General features: G+C 42.8%; 2 protein-coding genes and 1 long non-coding RNA gene across 4 annotated transcripts in view; 2 read left to right on the plus strand and 1 right to left on the minus strand.

Annotated features, from left to right (window-relative positions):
* Window positions 1–2839, plus strand: part of MASP2 (MBL associated serine protease 2) — a 46087-nt gene extending 43248 nt beyond the window's left edge. Inside the window, exon 11 of one of the 2 annotated variants that reach the window (XM_043531710.1) lies at window positions 520–2839. In XM_043531710.1, coding sequence (XP_043387645.1) covers window positions 520–1289 — 770 coding nt within the window. In that variant the 3' untranslated portion in view covers window positions 1290–2839. The remainder of the gene's footprint in view (window positions 1–519) is intronic. The other variant, XM_007053708.3, reaches the window with a different exon arrangement.
* A 159-nt stretch (window positions 2840–2998) lies between these two features.
* LOC102929659 (TAR DNA binding protein) lies at window positions 2999–10717 on the minus strand. Its single transcript, XM_037881162.2, has 6 exons — window positions 10590–10717; window positions 9473–9725; window positions 8530–8693; window positions 7582–7722; window positions 6375–6545; window positions 2999–5915 (listed from the first exon to the last, which is right to left on the minus strand). Exons 2-6 carry the CDS (start codon window positions 9708–9710, stop codon window positions 5385–5387), a joined length of 1245 nt encoding a protein of 414 aa, XP_037737090.1. The 5' UTR covers window positions 9711–9725; window positions 10590–10717; the 3' UTR covers window positions 2999–5384.
* Window positions 10718–10746: 29 nt separating this feature from the next.
* LOC122463254 lies at window positions 10747–24098 on the plus strand. The gene is made up of 3 exons (XR_006286438.1): window positions 10747–10880; window positions 21926–23887; window positions 23975–24098. It is a non-coding gene; the product is annotated as an uncharacterized LOC122463254 (long non-coding RNA).
* The last annotated feature ends 676 nt before the right edge of the window (window positions 24099–24774 follow it).

The raw sequence follows: 24774 nt of genomic DNA on the forward strand, positions 1-24774 counted from the left end.
CTCTGACTCTGGGCACATGCATAACCCACAGTGGAATACAGATAGGGACCACACATCTCAAAGAACTTCCAGTTACAGGTAAGTAACTTTCTCATCTTCTCCTTGTGCCCAAACTTTATATGTAGCCTCTTTCTTTATTCTTAAAGTAGGATTCTTCAAGTCTTGGTCCCTACATGTATTCTGCTCACAGTGCAAGAAATTAAAGGTGGGATTTTCAGAAGTGCTTAAGTGCGCTAGGAGCCCAAGTCCCCTTGAAAATCACACCTTAAATCAATATTATCTGACAGCATCTACCCATTTGCGAACTTAAGTTTGCAACTGTGCTCTTGTCTAGGTTTCCAGGCTGGTCACAGATGAGAACTAAAAATCATTTGCAAATGATTTCACTGTTCCAAAATTGATTAACTAGTTAGAAGCAATGTGACATGGTGACTTCAGCTGAGCCAGACTTAGTGACCAGTTGTCATACTCCAAATCTTTACTAAATATTTATCACTTCATGTGCTTCTCTCCCATCAGTTTGTGGAATACAAACGAGGACAACCCTGGAACGTATAATTGGAGGGAAAAGGGCAAAGCCTGGACAATTCCCCTGGCAAGTTATGCTAATTAATGAAGATGGAAGCTCAGCCGGTGGTGCCCTCTTGTATGACAATTGGGTTTTAACTGCTGCTCATGCAATCGTCCATCAAATGGACCCATCAACTCTGACAATCAAAATGGGATTTCTGGACAAAAATTCAGCTCACTACCAACAAGCCTGGGCAGAAGGAATTTTTGTACATGAAGGTTATAGTGATGGCTTGAGTTTTAACAATGACATTGCCCTGATTAAACTGAAACATAAAGTCCCAATTAATGCAAATATTACACCCATTTGCTTGCCAAGAAAAGAAGAAAGATTCCCTGTGAAAACAGATGATATGGGAACTGTAGCTGGCTGGGGAAGAACTGAGAAAAGGAGGCTTTCCCCTCATCTACTGTATGTTGAATTAGTAGTTATTGACAACAGAAAGTGTAAAGATGCATTTGCAAAGCTGCCAAGTGGAAAATCTCTGCTAATAACAGAAAACATGTTGTGTGCTGGGGAGGAGGAAGGGGGAAAAGATTCTTGCCAGGGTGACAGTGGGGGACCATTAACTTTCGTAGACAGCCTGACTAAGAAATGGTTTGTCGGTGGTATTGTGTCCTGGGGCGTAGACTGTGGGGTTGCTGGCCAATATGGGGTATACACGAAACTGATTAACTACATTTCGTGGATTGAAAACACCATTTTGAAAAATTCTTAAATAGTCTCTTATGTGCAGTGACTTAATGAAAAGTGAGTAAAAATAACATTCTCCCTTTTGGTACATTAAGACATTTAACAGATCAGATTCCAGTTTTGTAATATTTTTAAAGTTGATTTAATAGATTTCAGTTTGTGTCAATTAATACTTTCAGGTGTTATATCTGCCCAACTAACCTAATCAATTAGTTTTACACTCAAATCTTATTTTAAAGTTGCTTTCCATACCTGTTGATAGGTGGAAGGCTCAAAAGATCAAGGGAAACTGTGCATGTAGCAGCACCTTGTTTAGTTCATGTAAATAAACTAAAAAAAGCAGATTACAGAAAACTCAAATCTTAGGTGTTAAATACTTTCCATCTGAAAGTTAGTGTTAAGTTTATTGTGTCCACTTAATATCATGGATCCCATTCCTTTTAAAAAATACACATGTAATGAAACTATAGTAATGCCAATCTAGTTAATAGAAGAACATACTTGTTGACAGTGTGAAAGTTTAGCACTTGTTATATTAGCACAGCCATAAATATTCCCCCTCAAGTTAGAATACAAATGTCAAAATCAAAAATGTTGACTAGTTCTTTGAGACACTTGCTGCCTCTGATAAAATCCCAACAGCTTCAGCTGGACAGCTCTGCAAGATGATGGCAGAGTATGGACCGAACGTTTCTGCTCTATTCTTAAGAGCCAGTTTAGAGGTAACTAAGAACAGAGTAAACACCCTTAATAACAATTGCAGGGATCTTATTATAATAACCTGCCTCTACAAAAACAAACAGAGTAGAGAGTTAGTACAACCAAGATTCCTAAGGTGTTTTATCATTTACAGTCATCACTGAAATGTAATTAATAAATTAATAAATGTCATGTAGTGGTCCAGTCTCAGTACTCACTCATATTTAAAGCAGTACTGCCCAGGAAACTGTCAACATCCCATCAGTTTTAGCAGTACATTCCCACTAGTCAGATTAAGAAAGATTTAGCAGGTTACCCTAAAAAGTTTGCTCAGAACCTTTTATACTAAAATGTAATTTTTTTTATTTTTTATTTTTTTTGCTAAATGAGCCTGAAGAGTATACCCTAATTATATTAAACACTGGTTGTTTCTACGATCATCTTTTGTCTATTTAATCGTCTATTTAATCATGTTATTGTAATACATACTTGAAATGAAAATTGTTAAAAGAACAAGACAACGCTCACAGGTGGTGACAAAAATACCTTTTATTAACTCACTTAAAACACTAGAATATAAAAAGCATTTAGAGAAAATGACCAATAAAGTCTGAAAATGGCTACAAAACTTTCAGGAATTTCTTTGAGGGTCAGGGGAGAATAAAATTCATAGTAAAGATTACCCAATGCTGCCAACTTGTTAATACCAGATCCTCAATTTAAACAAGTTTAAACAAATTAAAGCCATGCTAATGACAAACTTACCATCAGGTTCCTTGCAGGGATGCCACCGTTTAAGTCTTTGGAGGTCCCAGAATACCATTTTTAACTGTTACTCAGCAGCAGTAGCTGGTAATAGTGCAAGTGCTAAAATGCAAAATTCACAGATGGTACAGAGTTTGGAAATCGTATCTGATTTAGGTGCAGAAAAATTAAGAAACTTTTTGCAAAGGGATTTGAATAGTGAAAAGATTTGGGATTACAACTTATTTCTGGAGAGATCACAACCCCCTTTGCCTTTTTTTTTTTTCCCCCAAGTATGTAGATTGAGACTTAGTTGCCAGTTACCCCTTGGACTGGAGTTAAAGTAATACCAGTGCAAACAGCTAACAAAAATTAGATGGTCTCCGCTTCATGAGAAACCACATTGAGATACAAATAAATAGGATACATCCTAATTAAGATCCACTTTATGAACTTAAATATCCAAGTCAAAGCAGAAACTAAGGTAAATTGCCCTAAATCTCTGTATTCAGAAGCTGCAGAATATGAAATACAGTAATAAAAGGATCAGTGTGGTGTTGGATTTCAAGCACACACTAATCAATTTCTGAAGATCTAATACTTATGGAAATAACCTTGCTGGATGTGTTACTACTGGATAAATTTCTCTTTTGGAGATAAGAAGCCTCTTATAAATTCATCAATACTTTCTTCAGGTGGACATTCTTCATCATGAACTAATATTTTATTTTAGCCACAAGTTTACAGTTTCTTCTGTGCTGAAATTAGAGCGGGAATATTTTCCCTTTGGTTCCCAATCAGCAGGCTGATTGTAAAGCAGCCTACAATATTTATTTTGCTTTACATTCTCATCCTCAAAGGAGCTGCTTTGGAAAATACATTTAAGAGCAGCAAGTCTACTGACAGGTATAAGTGTTATATACTTCCCCCATCGCCTGTTCTCCCCAATTCCAAAAAAAATCCACCCCACTTCCTAAAAACAAGTAGGAGTTTCCTTGGTGAGGATGCAAGCTGGAGGGAATGTCTTACCATTTTAGGTGAGGGCACCCAACCTTGTGAGAACTGGATTTTAGATATGTATCACAGAACAATGCAAAAATAGACAGAGGATTACAAGTTGGGTGTCAGGTATCAATGCATGATGAGTGATGGATCCATTTGACTTGTCAACTTTTAAAGCATGCTTATCTGAAACAAACTGAATTACTGCAAAAACAACTTTACGGAAGTTCATCTCAAAGGACAAAATAAATTAACTGCTATGAATTCTTTGCATTCAGGGCTGCAAAACAAAGACACATATTACTTAAATCAGTTTTATTTAAGAATTTCCTACATTGACAAATCTTATAAAAAGCATCCAAACACAGAACTGCAGCAAACAGCATTCTTATGGATATCTTACAGACAGTGGAACTTCCACCCTTAAGAGGCACACTGAGCTCGCTAGTGAACTCTGCTACAACTACCGCAAAGCACACCACAAACTCAATGTTCTCGTCACAAACCCCATCATCTTCAATTCACATTACCACACTTACATATCATTAACAGAAAAGAACACACACCATACAACATTCACAGCAGTTGACATAAGGGAAAAAAAAATACAGATATTCATTTCACTTAACACATTCAACTAATTGGTTAACTAGGTATAACACCCATTTAGTCTTCCAGATATGGATGTCCTTTGAATGCAAGAAACACTCGTACTTTATTTGCTATCATTGCTCTCTGCACACTCTCTCACCAAAGCCACAGGATTGAGAGACATCTCGCCAAGTAAAATAAAATCCCATAATGCACCACCAGGTCTCTGCATGCGCTCTCTCCTTTTTCTCGCACATACCAGCCCTCTCATGCCTCGGCAACACCATCAATCCCACACAAGGTTTCAAAAGTTCAAACAGCCTTCTGGTTCCATCTCACAGCCTTGCGTTCATAGCGTTGATACGACTCCATGAAATAAAGAGTAGCGGATAAAAATGGAACACCCACCGTCTAAGACGTAGCATGTGCAGTGTGATGAAGTATTCTTGGATGAGAAAGCATGTAGACAGAAGTATTCCTAAAGCAGAATATTTACAGCACTGCTTTCAATTAAGTGCTTCTTCCATACACATTTGAAATGAGATGAACTGCAGAGGTTAAATGAAGCCTTCATATTGTACTTAGTATATGAGGGGAGACAGTGTTAAAAGGAAAACAAAAACAAAAACCAACAACACTGACACTGTGTTCTCCAACTGGGGCATTTGGAGAGATTCTTATGGTGGGGATCAAATTAAAACAAACAAGAGGAAAAGAAAGAATGTAGTTTCTGACCAATGGTTTCCTTTTTGAACATGCAAAGAATTCAGCTGACAAGGAAACAAGGAATAAAATATTACAGGAAAAACCCTTCCTCTCAATTGTAGTGTGTTAGTTTACCCATCAGGCAAACAGCAGTTCACTTTCAACCATTCAATATTCCAAAAAATTATGTAACAAAACTTATAAAATTCCTTTAACCTTTCTTTTTACAAAAGAAAAATGTCAAAAATACTGTTGAATATACTGCACATTGAACAAATTGATCAGGAAAATGTTAGTATATATGCAATTTACAATATACTTACCATGAGTTTAGAAAAATTTGATTTCCCACCATAGAGTCAATATCAGAGCCCACTGTCTACATTCCCCAGCCTGACGATTTGGAATCCATACTTGAACCAAAGCCTCCATTAAACCCACTGCTTGATCCTGCATTTGATGCTGACCCCCAACCTATTGCTGCTCCAGAGTTAGATCCTCCGTAAGAATTACTTCCTGAACTAAAACCCTGGTTCTGCTCCCTTTGCATGTTGCCTTGAGGTTGGTTGTTTCCCGATGGCCCAGACTGGTTCTGTTGACTAGCTAACATGCCCATCATTCCCCAACTGCTCTGTAACGCTGCCTGGGCTGCCGCCATCATAGCAGGATTGATACTAAATGCTCCAAAATTCATCCCTCCACCCATATTACTGCCCTGGTTGTTTCCCAAACCACCTCCTCCCCCCCTGCTATTACCAAATCCACCCTGATTCCCAAAGCCTCCTGGATTACCACCAAATCTTCCACCTCTTTCTAACTGTCTATTGCTATTGTGCTTAGGTTCAGCATTGGATATATGTACGCTGATTCCTTTAATGATCAAGTCCTCTCCACAAAGAGACTGGGCAACCTATAAGAAATAAGGGATGTAAATAAATATACAATTAGACCATTTTTTAAAGTACTTGTTACAGCATAACAAGAAAAACCACATGATTCTGAATACATTTGTAAACTGTAAAGGAAGGGTGTGTGAAGATTTGACACAAACTAAAAACAAGATCCTTTAACTTTACTGAATAAACTTAAGTTAGTCTAGTGTGAAGATCCATATACACAGTACCAGCTGAAAAGTGTGAATCTGTAGACATGAACTGTAAGCATACTGATGTAATTCAATAGAAATTCAAAGTACAACTGAAATGCTCAAACTGCAATGACAAAAACAAGCACTGTATATTCAATTCCAATAATTACATGCTAAGTGACAGTGTTTGTCAACATTTATGGTCAGAATGGTAAAGAGAGATATTTAAGACTTAGGAAACGGTTCCTAAATGTCAGGAGCTAAAATATTTTAAATAAATACCTGATCATCTGCAAATGTAACAAAGGCAAAAGCTCTGAAGGGTTTGGGGATGAAGACATCTACCACTTCTCCATACTGAGAAAAGAACTGCCGGAGCTCATCTGCAGTCATATCCTCAGTGCAGCGCCCAACGAACACCTTTCTGCTACGCAAAGGTTCATCAGGACTTTGCTGGGTAGAATCGCAGGAAAAGAAATAATGACCAAAACACTGCAATCATCCCTCTGAATACTAAATACAACTTAGTTTCTTTTGTGATAGAGAACTTCATAAAGTATTAACCAGGGCATGGGGGTGTATCACAGTTATAGGAAGATCTAAAGAAAAGCAACCCTCCAGTTGCTCTCCACTCTACCCGAGATAATGTCATTAAAAACTGTACCACCTGAGAGGAAGACTGCAGGGATGAACTTGGAATTCCTGAGTAGATGGAAGCAATCTTACCCCCTAGGGCCTTTACACTAGACATTTTAGGGAAATCTCCTATCTTTGCTCTTGTAGTGGTGCAGTATTGCTGACAATGGTGGAAACACCAGTATATACTGATCACAGCCATATCTACCACCACATAATCTAGAGCTCTTCTGATGACTGGATATTTGTTTACAACGTCTTGCTGAAGGAGCATCTCTGAGGGGTGGTGCCAGGGGCATATATGTGAAAAATGGAGAGTGGAAAGGAGATGAGACTTGAAAAGCGATGGCAAATGAGGATTGGTTAGGTAGGCAGCAGACCATTCCTTGTGCTGTAAGTCCTTCAGTTGAATACATATAGAGCGAGGAAATATGCATAGTCCAAAGTGTTGGGTTCTGTTCCCTGCTCTGCCACTGACTCAGTCTGGCCTTAGGCAAGTTATCTACCTATCCTCTGTGCCTCACTTTCCTCCCTTCTGCAAAATGAGGACAGTATCTGAAGCAGGGGCTGATAGACATTTATGATGTCGTCAGGCTGGTTTTTGTAGTTTTCAGACTGGACATCTTCTCCCCTGTGCTTAGTTGTTTTCTCAATCCCCCATCCCACTGTTCCTTTACCTAACCTCCAGGCTCCACTCCTTCCTTTTGTTTTCTCAACCGCCTCGAGGATCCCTTTAAAGTCCCCCTCTCCCTTTGTTTGTCCATATATCTAATCCCCTGTTCACTTAATAGGATTCTTTAAAGGAGTGCATGTTTTGTTTCTACAAACGCTAAAATAATTTAAGGAAAGATACCTTAGAATTAGGTAGTTTACAGTCACACCACCTTCCATCTATCATGTGCCGTTGAGACATCACTTTCACCTGGGTTTCATACTCCGTAAATCGAACAAAACCAAATCCCTTTGAGTGACCAGTCTTAATGTCCTTCTTAACCTAAGGCGGAAGGGAGGGGGAGAGAGAAAAAGATGATCTAGATAGCTGAAATACTGAAGCAGTAATATGCACTGGTATTCTTAGCCTAGCTGCAACTCATGCTAATCAGTAGTCTTTTCCAAGATCAAAAGGAATGCTAGGATTACCAAAGCATGGTTAAAAGAGTGTAATGCGAAAAGTTTTGATCCTGTCTTAATGAGGCTTCTATATCCCCCATGAAAAGGCCCCTGGTACTAGCAACGACAGTACACAAAAGCTTTTGACAGTTTCATACTTACGAAATCAGGCTGTGGATTACCATTACACAAACAATGTTCAAAAGAGTGTGGGTTTGATGCATCGTGGCAAAGTGCTAATCCAATATCCATATAAAACAAACCCTTAAACCTAAACTCAAACTTATTGTTAAAGTTAAGTTTCAAATTCAAACAAGAACTGCAAAAAGTAAGTCTTCACAAATGCTACAACTACCATACCAATAAACTAATATGAAAGCACAAAAACCAAACACCACACAATGGGCCATATCATGTCTCGTTTACACTAGTGTAACATCAGAATCATCCCCTTTTGAGAAATCGGTCTCGACAGGGGTCAACGACCTGAACACATACCAAGATACCTCCAAGTAAAAATAGCATACTGCAAAGCAAATAGAGTAAAGCAAATTTTAATGTTACAACAGTTAAAGATGTGCTTTTAAATTTAAGTGGCCTTTTTGCCTTGTACTGGCTCATGCAGGAAAAACTTCCATCTGAATTCATAGCTTTTGACTCAAGTAGAGAGTCAAATACAACAGAAATTTACCTGCACCATGAGAACTTCTCCAAATGTACTGAAATATTCCTTTAGATCTTGTTCAGTGGTTTTCCAGGGAAGACCCAAAACTATTAAATCAGATGTCTTTTGTACTGCTCGTTTTACTTTTACAGCTGATGAGGCATCTGTTTCATCCATTTTCCTCTTGTTATCTGAATGTAAAGATGTACATCAGAAACTATCATCTCCACATTACAAAGGAAAGCTACTTCCATTAGTCGGAAGCAGCACAGCACAAGGATTAGATCCTTTTTTGCAGAATGTATTGCGAAAGCTAAGAACTGGGAAGAGATACATACTATTTGCTGCATATATGCTATAATCTGCATCCAACTGCCCTACAGTATTGGAGAGAGGAGTGCAGAAGACGAGAAGACTCAAACTCTCATCTAAAACACACTTTAAGCTTGTTTTCCACTGAAGTACTGCCAAATAACATTCACATGCCTGACCAGAGGTTGTGTGTATTATACATAGTTTGAGACAATAGCTACTCAGTGATAAAGGAAAAGTGCTCTCCTTACTTTTCCGTTTCCTTTTCATCCTTCACCTTTCCCACACCCTCCCCTACAACACTGATGTCTTTGGCCCTGATCATATAATTAGCGTCACATGGGCAAACCTCAGCCCTGCACGGTACTCACTGTGGGATCGGACCTTTGGAAGTTATCTATATAAGATTGTTAAATGCCTTACAAACAGGAGGACAAAGTCCTATTTGTAAAGTACCTTGTACAATTATGGTACTAAATAATAGCAAACTCTCTGAAATGCATTCTGTGGGCCAGGCACACACTTTAAGTTGCTTCTATGGTTTGACAGTAAGATAAGAGGAAAACATAAAAACTAAGGAACCCATAGATCTTGATATAAAATTCCTTGTAAATAAGAAAGTATGGTTGTACCAAAAATGCACGGAACAAAGACAAACCTTTGGGATAATTAACAACATAGACCAGATTTCCCCAGCCAGCATCTGGAGCATGCAGAATTCCTTCTACTAGCCGGACTCCTCTCATACACTGAGACACTGGGTTCCTGTAACGCAGGCCACATGCTCCCGGGAACTGGGCAGTTACTGTGGATAGCAGCACAGTGCCATCATCCTCTGAAGGGATCTCAATGGGCTCATCATTCTCATCCTCTGTAACACGGATGTATTCAGACATCTTTGCTGGATTTTACTAATGGATTAAAAAAAGAGGGCCTCAGCAATTTTTTATTCTCTTATTTTGTTCATTTTTAATCTCATAATAAATCAGTTTGTTTCTCTGTAAAACACCGACAATGCTTTTCTTCCTAGGCACTAGGAACCTACCAAAAGATGTTGCATTTTATCTTCTCTAAGCTTTAAGTGTGTTATGTTCTAACGACAAACATATAAAGTGACATTTATGGGCAATGCCTGGAGAGAAGGGGTCATGAACAAAGTTATTTAAAACTAGGAAAGAAAGAGAATTTGTTCACCATCTGCAATGATCTCACCAATCACCCCAACTGAGGGAATGGGGCAAGGGCCAAGCTTGTGTGGGACGGGGTGCAGGGAAAGAACCCAACCAACTGGCATTGCTGGGAGGAGAAAAAAAGGGGGGAAGCCAAGGACCAGACCACGCTGGAGTGGGCGGTGGAAGGCAAAGGGGGAGAAGGGCTCAGACCATTTCCAAGGGGGTGGAGGGGTGAATGTCCAGATCATCCCAGGGAGAGGGAGTCTGGGATTGGGGGAGCAGAGAGGTCAGACCATAGGGAAAGGGAAGAAGGGAGTCAGGACCAAACCATTTCCGGGAGACGGGCATGAGACCACATGCCTAGCCGATAGGCTGCGCCCAAATGAGGCCTAGCTTATAAATCACCCCCCCGGCTAGGCCTCACCAGCGAGCCCAGCCTCTCTCGAGCTCCAGGCTGGGCCTAGCTCCCCGTGTCCCCCGGCCCGCTCAGGCAGAGCCCAGCCGCGGTTGGGGCCCGAGACGCCAGAGCCTCTAGCTCTCCGCCGCGGTCTGCTCACCGGGCCGGGGGCGGGGGCGGGGGCGGGGGCGGGGGGGGGAGCTTACATGGGGCGAGGGGGCTCCGGGCGCCTCCACCTTCCTCTCCTGCAGCCGCTGCTGACAAAATGGCGGCCCCCGGCAGCAGAGCCCGGCCTCGGGGTGAACCATTCCTCCCGCGGGGGGGCCCAGCTGGAAATAGACTGGAAACAGCCAATGCCGGGAACTTGGCCTGTTTGGAACCGCGTAGAGCAGAGTTCATATAGGCCTTCGTGTCCTTCGCTCGGGATGTGCGGAACCGTGCCTCCGGGCAGGGACGGTAGCAAATCTGGGATCCCCCCCACATACTGCAGAGTAATGGTACGATCCGTTTCGCCGGCAACGCGCATGCGTAAGGCGGGGAGGGCGGAGAGATGGGAAATTGGCGGGAGGGCGTGTGAGGGAGGGCCTAGCCTTGGTCGGGGCGTTACTCCCCTTTAAGGCAGGCGAAGCTTATGGGAAGCCTTAGCACTGACCCCCACCAGCAGTAGGCCTGGAGCCTTCCTCTGTAATGTTAACGCAGCTTTCTTGCATTTAATTCCCTTGGGTTTTTGCCCTTAAAGACAAAAGGACCTTTAAGGTTAAGGGAGTTGGGGAGCAGGGGGGCAGCAGCTGGTGTTTTGCATTGTTTGCCTGCTGCTCAATGCAGTGTCTCCTCCTTGCACCGAAAAGCCCAGTGAGCTCTGGATGGCATCGTGCATGGTTTGTGCAGCCTCTCGCATGGCACGGAAAATGGTGCCACTGATAATTTAAGGGGGGTTTGGCTGTACGTGTGTGAAACTTGTTTCAAGTACTGATCGAAAGCTCAAACTCCCATATTATTTTACATTGCTGTGGAGTGAAGTGCGAAGGCCAGCTATTTTTTTGTTCCTTGGGCACATAAAAATGTTTCATTTTTTAAAAATGAGGTAAGTATTTCTGTACATATGTGCGCATACATTCTCAGACCAAAAAAAAAACAAACAACCCAACAAACCCTCTTAACATGAAGTTGAGACTGAGAAATGTAAGGGTAAAAACATTAGAGATGGTGTAACAAAACAAGCATTACAACACATGAAATTCAGAGTTAATATGGAAAAGCACATTTAAGGCACCCAAACCACTTTAACTGTTCCCTATAGTTAAGCCCCTTCGTTTTCAGTTTAAACCAATTTTTACCAAAATATTCCCACGTTTTACAAAAAATATTATTCAGGTTTTTCTGATTTTCACCCTACTTTTTTATCATTCAAACATAAAAATAACTTGTTTTATTAGGAAAATACAATAACTTGCATGAGATATACATATTATGATAATACGTTAGTCTGTGTGTATATGCAAAGCTGCCTGTTGAAGTAAGGCTATGTATTAGTCTAGAAGATGCAGGCACACATGCAAGCTCTGAAGTGTGTGCGCATCTGAACGTACTCATGAATCTCATGTACGCATTCAAGCTGTTAGATAACGGTTTAAAGATCTGACACACTAAAATGGGAAGAAAACAAAAATCTGTATCAGAATGTTTCAGAACACTAGGAAGTATTCAAAAGTTGAAAGAAAAAACAAAAACAGGAGAAAAGGATGAAGTTGCGTGTATGCGCTACAAACGGTGTGGCCCAATTATTAAATGTAAATATAGGCTAATAGTTCTAAGTCTACAACAGTAAATTGTTTATTCAGATAAAAAGTTTTATTTGATTAGAGATATATTGTTTTCTTAAACTCAAAGGTGGCGTGTTTTGATTTCTGTTTTGGTTCTGCAGCAAACCACACTGATGAACGGAATTCAAAGCACTAATCAACTGAATACTTTCCCCCCGTCTTTCCATCTACCAAAATAAACCTCTATTTTACCCAGAAAAAATAATAGTTTTTGGACTGATTTTCACCTGTTTTTGTTGCTGTGGTAATAAACACTGATAAATTCCCAGGAAAAATTAAATAAAATAAAAACTGAAAATGAAGGGCCCTACCTATAGTGATGCAATTCACACTAATATTTGTAGTCCCAGATTAAATTAAACTGACTTCTAAAGACACTTTTTTTTTCATACTAAATCTGAGGTAAGACACTCAAACAAATGTGACTCTTCCCTGTAATGACAAAAAATCGGTTTACTTCAATCTTGGATTGCAAGCCCAGATGCTCAGTGGTATTTAGGAGCCTAACTCCCATTGATTTCAATAGGATTTAGGTGCCTAAATACCATTGAGGATGAGAGCCACAAACACTGAAATACATCAGTCGTAACTGCAGGGTTATTTCATGGGGATGTGATGACTGAATTAAGGATGCCTTAACTGTGGATTTCCGTGCCTTAACATGTTTTCTTTTGTATTTGCTCAGTACTGTTATATTTCCCCTATGCTGATTATATTTAAAATAATGAAAACACTTCTCTTGGTATTATTACAGAGTTAAAGTTGATTACAGGTAAAACCCAATTCTCTGAAAGTGTAAGGGGACAATCTGAAGTCCAGCTAACTGAGATCTTCAGTCATGCAGAACTTTCCATTCAGGGCTTAACTAAGCTCCTGTGATGCTCCTAAGGGGACAAACCTGGAGTTTGTTAATCAGAGTGTGGGAAATCAATATTGTCCCTTTAATCCTTGTGGGATGTTGGCTAGTGCTAGAGCAGGGGACTTGTAGCTGGGACTCCTGAGGTCTGTTCCTATCTCTGCTACAGACTTGCTTTATGACCTTAGTCAAATTCTTTAACTTCCCAATGCTGTGCCTGCCTGTAAAATGGGGATAATAATACATAACACTAAGAGGTATTTTTTTAGCCTTAATTCATTAATATTTGTAAAGTTCTTTGACCAAGAAAGGTGCTAGAGATCTGCAGGGTTTTATTCTTATTGCGACCAAAAGATGGTCTTCCCCAGCCATTCATTTGGTTACAATACATCTCTCTCATTCAATGCTCTTCTGCTTAGGCTGTTACCACCACACCCCAATCTACCCTTGTGCTTAGACAGCCTTGCTGCATTCACCCTGCTCATGCAAGCTAATCCTTCATTTTGTAATTTAATTGAATAAATGTTTTTTCCCTGCGCATTGTCTCTGACAATGTTGGCAGGACCTCAAAGCATGTGAAGGGGAGGGAAAGGCAAGTTAAATGCACCAAAGGAGACAAGGCTAATGAGGCCTTTTGCTGTGAATGCAATGAAGTGAACAAGTTATGCAGCTTTCAGAACGTAACAGGCTCCTTTGCTGAGTGCTCAAAAAGTTTCTGGAGATTGTTTTTTTGGATGAATGAAATGTGAGATAACTGTGCAAAACTATTAGACAAAGCGTCAGTGTATGTGACAAGTGTTATGTCAGTTTCCTGCTTAATGACAGGTTGTACTTTATGCAATGAAACAGGAGCTCAGAGTTTGGTCTGAGTCTTTCTAGAGAGCCAAAGCTACTCACATGGACCCTGTCTAAATGCATGTTTCCATATGTCATCTCATTGCAGCCCAGAGAAAGAAAGATCCCACATGTTAGACTGACAATCTGCTTAAACCATCATAATTCTTACACAACATTTGACGGATTTGAGTCTGGGGTTGATAAATGTGCTGCACAAAGCTGCATTCATAGAATAAAAATTGGTTTCCTTATAGCACCTTTCATTCCCAAAGTGAATGCAGTAGTTACTGGTATTGTGGTGACTGCATAGGCAAACTGGGCAACCCCTGTTTTCTCAGCAATGACTTGCAGACAGATATGAAACAGTATCTAATGTGTATGAGAAAGGAAATGTGTCGTCTTTCTTTAGATAAAATGCTGTGGGATCTTCAGTATCACCTTAGTTTCATGTCTTATCCAAAGCCTAGTACATCTAATAGCCTAGTCATGCAGTCAGATCCCAAGCAAGAACTCCCATTGTTTTACCCTGAGCAAGATCTATTTCTTTTAGGCTTTGAGATACATGTAGTGCTGCTGTATGTAGGCATTTAACTGGGGAGCACCTTCTGTAAGGTTGTACTGTAACGTTAGCAGCACTGGTTTTGAACTTCAGGCACTTTGTCACTCATATGGCCTCCTTCTGTATCTTGTGAGGAAGGTTCCTCTAGTCTGTTCTCTATCTGTGTTTTTACCATGGCCTTCCCTCTTAATTTTAAAAAGAATTGGCTAAACCAAACTGATTGAAATCTGGACAGGTTAATGTGCAGGTGAGTTCTTCATGGAACCAACAGCATGTGATTCCCCAGAGCTTTGCCAAGGTTGGGAGGTAAACTATTCTATTACTAAAAAGAAAAGGAGTACTTGTGGCACCTTAGAGACTAACCAGTTTATTTGAGCATGAGCTTTCGTGAGCTACAGCTCACTTCATCGGATGCATAGCATATCGTGGAAACTGCAGATATGTTTCCACGATATGCTATGCATCCGATGAAGTGAGCTGTAGCTCACGAAAGCTCATGCTCAAATAAACTGGTTAGTCTCTAAGGTGCCACAAGTACTCCTTTTCTTTTTACGAATACAGACTAACACGGCTGTTACTCTGAAACCTATTCTATTACTGAGTAAGAAGGAATCTCATTTGAGAACTGAATTCCCATGCACCTGTCTTCCTCATTCCCCTTTTTTGTTACTGCTATGTTGTGGGCAAAGTGGTAGGGAGAGGCTAGAACTGTAGCTGCTGGTGGAGTACATCCCCTTCAGATGTTGTGGTCTTTTCTACAAAGGGTTGTTTGTGAGGTTCTGCTTCATGAATTTCTCTTTGTGGCAAAGGGTGTTTGTAGTGACCCTTGTAGAGAAGAGACGGGACTCACTAGGAGTGAACATAGAAAGGATTTGATATTTAGGCTACTGGATGTGTATGGTCAGATTATAGGACAGGCTGCACCTCTGTCCCTCCTCCGGTCTCCCTCAGAGTGGACTCCCTCCCATGTAAGGCCTTTACCTATGCTGAGGTGGATTTTTGCAATTCACCCACTCTTAGACTGGACCCGTTCCTGGGCTAGAGTATCCTGTGTACCCACTGTGCTTACCCTACAGGTCCAACAGAGTTGGGGAACTTGTGGTTCTTCCCTTTTGGAGTCTGTGACTGGTGGTATCCAGCAACCAGGCAGCCTTCCTAAACTAATGTAATGCATTTTAGCAAGTGGAACAAAGCTTCCAGGAAAAAAAAAGGATTTTAAAACAACAAACAATCTACACTGTTTTACCATTTCCTGATGGTTTTCTAGACAGGCCTATCTTCCTCAGGCCTATGTGGTCCTGAGCCTCAATCTGGTTCTTCTTGGACAACTACACCCTCTCTTTTTAGAGAGGGTCCCCTTTAATTCTGACAGAGTTATTTTATTCTCCTGTGTTCGTGAGTCTTATCCTGTCCTGGTCAGAACCATTTGGGTAGGTAGGCTGGAGAGAAGGCAAAATCATCAAAGCTAACAGTTCTGGCATTGTCCCATAACAGCTCTTCAGTGTTTGCTGAGAGGTGGCTATCTTGAGCCATTCTTTTCCTTCTGGCATGTTTTTCCAGACAGCCTCCTGTTGAGTTAAACCAATAGAATCATACAGAAAATACCCCACTACCCAGACCAATGTAGAGTATTCATAAATTATGACTAAGGCTATGTTTTAGTCACGGGTATTTTTAGTAAAAATCACGGACAGATCATGGGCAGTAAACAAAAAGTCGCGGCCCGTGACCTGTCCATGATTTTTACTAAAAATATGCATGACTAAAACTTGCGGGGGTTGTGGGGCTGCCCGGGGGCCCTGCGGGTGCTGGGGGAGGGCAGTGCACGGCCTGTGACCCCCGCTGGTGCTGGGGGGGGCAGGCGGCATGGCCGACAGGCTCCCTACCTGGCTCTGCACCTCCCCGCCAGCAGCAGCAGAGTTTGGGTGTGGGAGGAGGCAGGGGGTTGAGGGCATGGGACAGGGTGAGGCGGGCTCTGGGTGACACTTACCTGGAGGGCTCTCCGGAAGTGTAAGGCTCCCCGGAAGCGGCAACATCGCCCTTGCTCAGCTTGTAGGTGGAGGCATGGCCAGGCAGCTCTGTGCACTCCCTCTGCCTGCAGGCACCGCCCCTGCAGCTCCCATTGGCCGCGGTTCCTAGCCAATGGGAGCTGTGAAGCAAGTGCTCTGGGCGGAGGCAGCACACAGAGCTGCCTTGTCATGCCTCTGCCTAGGAGCTGAGCGGGGGGGATGTCGCTGCTTCCAGAGAGCCCCCCAGTGCTGCATTGCATTGTTGACTCTCATTCAATTTGTGATCCCAAACCCTTTTCGGCAGTACTACCACCTAGCCAGTTATTCCCCATTTTGTAGTTGTGCATTTTCCTTCCTAAGTGAAGTGCTTTGCACTTGTCTTTTTTGAATTTTATCTTGTTGAATTCAGACCAGTTCTCCAATTTATTAAGATCATTTTGAATTCTAATCCTGGCCTCCAAAGTGCTTGCAACCCCTCCCAGGTTGATGTCACCTGCAAAGGTGATAAGCATACTGTCCACTCCATTATCCAAGTCATTAGTGAAAATACTGAAAAGTACCTGACCCAGGACTGACACTTGCAGGACCCACTAGATAGACCTTCCTAGTTTGACAGTGAAAAATTCATAACTGCTCTTTGAGTATGGTCTTCAACCAGTTGTGCACTTGCCTTACAATAACCTAGACCATACATTTCCCTAGTTTGCTTATAAGAATGTCATGTTGGACTGTGTCAAATGCCTTGCTAAAATCAAGGGTTCCTTACACTATTCCACCCAAGCCAGCCTCACTTGCGGGGAGAGGGTGATTCTGTTTCTAATGGCAGTCAGACTGGTGCTAAACCAACACTAGATCTCCGTTCTAGAGGGATCAGTTCCTTGGAATAGTGGATTCAGTCTCTTGGCCTGATTTTTTCAGAGGTTCTGAGCACTCATGGCTCCCACTGAAATCAATAGGAGCAATAGGTGCTCACACCTCTAAAAACCCCAAGCCATCTATGTTGATTTAACATTAGGCTTGACCACATCAGTTAATTGGCATATCCTAACACTGATGTGAAAGGACCATGTTTTGTATAGTTAGGTTAAAGAACTGAATTCGCCTTCCAGGTAGCCATTATCCTGAGATTCCCACATTTTCTACCCATGCTCAACATGCATCCTAAATCCTATTTTGATGGCTCCAAGCTGGCAATGAGTCAATCAGTGTTGTTTGTACATGCTGTAAGTACTGAGCTGTGATTCCAGGCTGTCAGCATTACCAGACTGCACCATGTCAAGTGAAATGTATAGGTTAGCAGTCAGACTATTTCAAGGGGTTTCTGTGGCATTTGGCCAAAGTGACCTCTTGCTAACAAAGCATCTGGTGGTAACTTCACTAATGAGCAGAGTAAGCACCAACCGTGGACGAGATTTCACACAGGTAAGCAGCTTGGAGAGAGTGGTGAGTGAACTGTCTGATTTAGAGTCTTGCAACTGTAAAATAGTCAGAAAAGGGCAATTATTTGCAATAAAGACTTTTTCCCAAAGCTGGTTCCTCAGTTCTGGCAACATACAGGCTCAGAATTAAGCAACTTCAAATCTATCTGTTAATTCTCAGTGACAGTTGTGATTTTTGCTGCACTTTCCTTGCTGTGCTTTGAACTTATATTAAGTTTCAAGTAATACAATTAGCAGTAGCATTTGCTAAGTGCACCGGTGGGCATGCAGATATTTAATTCACTGACTCCTCCACACCAGCAGTTCAGCATGCCCATGGGTGTAGACAAAGGCAATGCAGTCATAGTAGCCATCATGTGTGTTCAGTTAAGTGTGCCCACGGGCACAGAACATAATCCAATATAATAACTATTTGTTGCCCTAGGCTAAGTGTGCCCAGGGGTACCAGCAAACTCAGTATAATGATTAGCCACTGACCCTCATAAAGAGTGCCCACAGGTGCAAAGGAACATCTATGGGCATCTAAATATAACCTTGTGCTAAAGAATTTAGCTATGGGTACTTCAAAAACACGGAGCGTTTCAGCCTGTTTCTGATCTCAGTTGGGCCAGTATAAAGCAGGAGGATTCAGTGGAATGTTGTAGTTAGGATCAGAAGCAGGCCTGTTGTCTGTAAATATTTCATAAACTTCGCTCTTCAACGCACATCCCCACTTACCTTCTTTTAATCCTGCATTAGTCATCCTCTCACACTAAATAGCCACTGAGTCAACTTGCCACCTCATTTTAGCTCTATGGAAGGTAGCCATATTTTGGTCTCTGCAGAGCAGCCTGTAGGGGGCATTCTAGAAGCATCGGGGTCACTATGCTGCTGCCCATTATAAATAATTGTAAGAGTAATAATAGGGCATTCATTGCTGTAGGGCCATTGGGACTGCATTCGGAAGCAGCCTGCATCGCAAGTGAAATTGCCAAGCCCATGTCTGCTCTTGTATATGTCAGCACAATCTTCCTTTGCCCCATGCCTTGAGTACAGCACATGCTGAGTGTCACCAGTTAAGGGGACAAGCAGCTGCCTGGAGGCAGTTCAGTTATTCATTTCTGTTGTTTATAGATTAAAGCTGTTGGAGCTGTTATGTGCAGAGATTAGAGCCCCAGGAGCCATGTCGTTGAGAGGAAGGTGCTATTCCTTGGGGAGATGAGATCATCAGAGCTTGTTGGCTGAAGTTGAAAAATACACATTCCAAAAATTAAGGTCAATTTTTTTTGTTATCCATTTTCTTACCTTCCCCTTAGCAGAGCTTCCCATATCCACAGAAAGGAGAAGAGCTCAAGGTTCCCTGAAGCCCAATAGGGGCTCACTGCTGAGGTTCCCTGCACAGATCACCCACATGGCCAAACCCTGCTACTACTCCCCGTCCCAGGCAGGTGGCCAAGGAACTGGCAGGCAGGAAGGGGGGCAGAGCTTTGGCTCACAGTCACAATCCAGCACAGTCCTGGTTCTGGGGTCAGTTCTGCTCTGTGATGCCCCTTCTTTAGCTTGGATAGCAAGGCACTAATCCAGCCCAAGGCTAATGTAATTAATCAGGGAGGCCCTCAGATACCCCAGGATGGGGGCTACTATGAAACTATACAGTAGATACAATTAAGGGTGTTTTATTGCCTGAATTTTTATTTTAAGTTCTGGGGAGCCCAATCTCTCATCAGCACTGGGATAATACCACTGAAGTAAGTAGGATAACCTGGGTCATTCAGTGCAGTTTGGCTCGGGGCACTTATTCTGTAAATTAATGATAGAGCAGTGTAGCAACACTTTGCTTCCTGGGAATAAATGGTACAGGAAATTTCCCTAGTTGAAATACAGTTGGTCAAACTCTACACATGCAAAATACCTGACAGCAAAATTTGTCTCATTGCCCCTATATTTACATCCCTCTCAATGCCCTCATTTGGGATAGCTTCCAGTACTTGGTTAGGGACAAAATTTCAATGGCCACTGGGGGCTTGTCTGCACTTAAAATTAAGCCCCTGTAGTGCTTCAGTGAAGACACTACCTGCCGATGGGAGGGATTCACCTTCCTGAGAGGCAGTAGCTCGGTTGATGGGAGAATTGTAGTGCTGTCTACCCTGGGGGTTAAATCAGTTTAACTGTGTTGCTCATGGGTGTTGTTTTCCTGGTATAGACCAGACCTGATTTTTAGGTATCTCAGGGCTGGTCTATACTGGAAACTTATATAGGCATAGCTACATCTTTCAGGGGCGTGAAAAATCCACACCACTGAGCAGCATAGTTATACTGACCGTAACCAACTGTGCAGACAGCGTTATGTTAGTGGGAGAGCTTCTCCTGGTGACTCAGGGCACGGCTACACTGGAATCTTCAAAGTGCTGTCGCGGGAGCGCTCTCATAGCAGCACTTTGAAGTGCAAGTGTGGTTGCGTGCGAGCGCCGGGAGACAGCTCTCCCAGCGCTCCTGGAAATCCACCTCCACAGGGGGATTAACTCCGAGCGCTGGGGGCACGGCTCCCAGTGCTTGGAGCCTGTTTACACTAGTGCTTTAAAGCACTCTGACTTGCTGCGCTCAGGGGGGTGATTTTTCACACCCCTGAGCCAGCAAGTTAGAGCGCTATAAAATATAAGTGTAGCCAAGCACACAGCTACTGCCTCTCGCAGAGGTGGAGTAACTAAACCAGCAGGAGAGCTCTCTCCCATTGGCTTAAAGCATCTTCATCAAAATGCTAGAGTGGCACAACCGCATCAGTGCAACTACACCAATGCAGCATTTGTAGTGTAGACCGGTCCCTAACCCCTGATGTAGACTGTGCTAGATTGATGGAGGAATTCTTCCATCGACCTAGCTACCGCCTGTTGGGGAGGTAGGTTAGCTTTTGGGTAGAGGGTTAACTGGCCACTTCACCTCGAATATCCCCTTGATATTTGTGTTAACTACTTATGCGAAACAATCTGTTCCATCTTGTATTTAGCTGTGGTATTCTGAGTACCTTTCCCAGGCCTGAAGAAGAGCTCTGTGTAAGCTTGAAAACTTCTCTCTCACCAACAGAATTTGTTCTGATAAAAGATATTACCTCACCTGCTTTTTCTGTCTAGTGTCACAGAGAAACAAACAAGGGAGCCAGTGGAATTATCTGAGGGCAGGGCTGATGTGACTGCATTTCTTTGTATGAGTGGGTTCAACCACCCATAGATCTGATGTGCTTCCAACACCCATCCATCTGTCCAGAACCTTGCCACAATCTGCAGGGCTTTTGGGCAGGGAGCTCAGTCAGGGAAGAAAACACCACAATTGGAAAATCAACACAAAATGCAGGGTCCCTTCTGATCCAGAGGAGACGACCTGAGCCCCAGGAACTCCTGATCTCCACAGCTGCCTGAAGTTGGACCTCACAACCTCCATCTTTGTTTATGTGATGTGCATAAGCCTTGGAGAACAGGAGAGATCTATGAAAGCAGAGTGAGAGACATTTCCTGGTGTGTCTGTTGACACTGCAAGTCCCCAAGTGCAAATTACTTTCTTGTTTTAATGAGCAGAGAGCTGCACTGAAACAATTCTGTTATAGTCTCCTGCTGGAGTAACTGCCAGTTCTAGAACACTTAGGCAAAAATGTTTACCTGCTCTTCTTTGTGCAATGGGCTAGGGAAATGTTTCCCCCGCAGCTAGTGGTCCGTGCCCTGGCAAAATGCCAGCAAATGGGTGGGTGTGGCATTAACATTTAGCAGGGCTGGATATCATGTAATATCTCCCACTCCCTGTGGCCTACAGTCCTAGCAGCAGGCAGGTTGCACATTTGGAGGATTTAAACTGGTAAGTTTGTCTCTCTGTGTCTCTCTTCGTACATTAGCCTTACTCATAGGAGCTGGCAATCAGGAGGCAAAGCATAGCGGGATGTAGGCTCTGAGATCTCCACCCGCTTGTTTGAGAGAGAGCGCCAAGTGACTGTCAAATGCTGGCGTCTTACAAGGAGAGCACATGGATCACATTCATCCCATTTTGTTTTGCAGGGTCAGCTGGAATTGCTCACAAGCCACCTCCACAGAACTGCAGGGCCATCCGCAGCAGGGTGTGGGAAGAACCATCACTGTGGTTATGTTCATCAGGGACTCATCCTGTCCGTTCCCAGAGTCGAATTCTTGGTTGGAGGGTGACATGGAGTTCCCGGTGGAACTTGCTGCCTTTCACAGTCCATTGGAGCTGGGAGTCAGAGACCTTCTTGTGTACCGCAACCCTCGCCATGAACTGATAACAGGGTGTGAACCTTCACCAGAGACCTCTGTGACTAAAGAACTAAATCCAGGAACTGGGATGAGTAGCAGGAAGTTATTCTCAGACCTCTCAATCTATCAAGGCCCAAGTATGGGACACAATATGTGACAAAGATCCCAGATGAGGAACACACACACAAATTATTAGTGCTGGAGACTTTAAATGCTGTGGGTTCCCTTCTCCTAGTGTGAATAACCCCCCTTCTGTACCCTCTGTTTCATGAGTCTTTATTTCTCATTGTGAATAACGTTCTACAACGAAAGTGAGGTGCCACCATTTGGTATGGAATATAGGTCACTTTAGAACTAGAAGCAGGCATGGAAAAGCAAGACAGTGGATCAGCCCCAGAGAGAGGGCACATAACACACATTGTACAGTGGGGTCCAGCTGTAAGACACACCAATGAGTATTTAGATTGAGGGGAGCAAGCAGTCAGCTGCATAGGATGCGATGGACTCCTTATTCAGGCAAACTCATGAAAAGTGTAAGAGCTCCACCTGTCTCCTCCTGACTCTTCTCAGCACCCTTGTGTTTATATTGCATTTACTCACTCTGGCGCTGTTCAGTTAGCATTAAAGCCAACCAATAGGGAAACTGAGGCACAGAGCGGCAAAGTGATTTGCCCACTGTCACACAGGAAGTCTCTAGCGGAGACCCATGCCTCCTGACACCCAGTCCTTAGCCTGAAGTATTATTATTATTTATTTGTATTACCATAGTGCTTGGGAGCTCCAGTCATGGACCAATGCCCCATTGGATTAGGTGGTGTATAAGCTTCCTCCCAACAGCTATAAAAATCTTGGCCTGTGAGTGATCTCGTGGGAAACAGGATAAGCCCTCATCACAGTGATGAAGTTTACACTGTATCAAGGTGGAATACAGGAGGAATGGATGACTCAGGGTATTGCTAATGGGCAGTTGCCTCAACATCCTGACCTGCACTCTAACAGACATGCCAGTCGAGCTCTGGCAAAGTCCTCAATCCTGACCTCAGAGCAGGTGACACATATGACCTCAATGCAGTGATAAAAACACCTGAGCCTGCATGTGCCTTGTCTCCATTCCAGCATCCAATGAAGCTGCACTGGTTGAGAAATCCAGCTGAGAAGACTACTAATGCAGTCCAGAGTTATGCACAAAAGTGCAGAGGAAGAGAGTGGAGGCTTTTAGCGGTTGGGAAATAAGGCCAAAGAAAGAAGAACAGGCACATCAATTACATCCTAAATAAAGAAAACTTAAGTGAAAGTCCTGGCTTCTAAATTGTTTCTGGCCTGGCAGCTCTGTTCTCTTGGCAGATGTAGCCTGAAGAAGGCTAATGGGCCCATTTAGGTTTTCCCTTTACACAATGGCATTGAGACATTTCTGCCGTGGCAAAGGGGGTGTGTGTTATTTCAGTTTCTTTCTTGAAATCAGATTGCAGAATCTATGTAATATTTTAAGGGCTCTGATGATCTCTGCTTGAGGAGGATCTGCACTTCTCTGAGCATTGAGCCAGGCGCCTCCCTCCAGTGTTGGCTGAGGGAAGAAAATTGCATGTGAAGTGCAAGGCTGACACCTGGAGGGGAACTGCTGAGATGTAGCTAGCTAGGTCTTAATGAGAAAGCCAGAAACTCCATGCAAGATGCAAACTCAGCTTCGGGAATGTTGCAAGGGGAAGGAAAAGACCAGCTTCTTGGATCCTGCCTCCTTTTCTAATAAAGGTTTCAGTAGCACTAATTATTTCCCCTCTTTTCCATCATTAAGGAAACAAACCTTTTCACTCCAGATTTCCCACCTCTGTTTCTCAGGAGTGGAGATGAGTCTGAGATGAGGCAAACTCTCCATCCAATCTGGATCTGCGCTCCCTCACAGTTCAGGTGTGTTTGGATCCAGGACCCATCCCTACCTACCAGTTGTTTTGCACCATCTAAGGTTAGTTTCTCTTTTTTTGTGTTTTTTGGTTTTTTAGTCTGATGCTTTTGAATAGCTGGATCTCAGATTTCTCCCTATGTGCCAGCTTCATACAGCTGCTTCTTTATTACATGGGTAATCTTGGCCTGTGACTTTCTGGGATAATGGCTTGCTGGGGGTTGCCTTTTGGAGAACCAGCACCCAGCAGGGGCAACATTAGGTAGAACTTGTCCTGCTTGTTCCTGGCTCTCCCAGGAGCCACAGAGAGGCTGCTCTTGAAGTCGTTCGTGATTGGGGGCACAGGGCAGGTTCAGGGACATGGTCTGCATAGTTTTGCATGTTCAACCCCTAACCTGGTAATCGCCCCATGCATTATTCTCACCAGTCACTCAAGCTTTTGGGATCATTTTTACATCAAGCCAGGAATTGTCCCTATGATTATGAATGTTATTTTTGTTGGGAGTGTGTTAATAACTGAGTTATTTACTGTGCCGGTGTTACAGTATACACAGTATCTCAGGAACCCAAAGATTATATTGATATTATATGTCCTTTAATTCCATTCTATGCATTACATGCAACCTGATACTGCTACTGTGATTCATGTCTCTATAAACTCTGCTTAGCTATAAAGTGTCATTTTTATGACACAGAGAAAATGTTAGAATTGGCTAAAGCAGGGTTCTCATACACAGCT

This window comes from Chelonia mydas, chromosome 18 (genome assembly GCF_015237465.2).
Source record: "Chelonia mydas isolate rCheMyd1 chromosome 18, rCheMyd1.pri.v2, whole genome shotgun sequence".
Classification (NCBI taxonomy): domain Eukaryota; kingdom Metazoa; phylum Chordata; order Testudines; family Cheloniidae; genus Chelonia; species Chelonia mydas.

Excerpts from the sequence above, each read along its gene's own strand:
- LOC102929659 (XM_037881162.2), bottom strand. The coding sequence starts at position 9,710 with ATGTCTGAATACATCCGTGTTACAGAGGATGAGAATGATGAGCCCATT. Across the intron at positions 8,694-9,472 it reads TGTTGTTAATTATCCCAAAG|ATAACAAGAGGAAAATGGAT; the intron begins GTTTGTCTTTGT and ends CTTTACATTCAG. Across the intron at positions 6,546-7,581 it reads GTAAACTACCTAATTCTAAG|CAAAGTCCTGATGAACCTTT; the intron begins GTATCTTTCCTT and ends GATTCTACCCAG.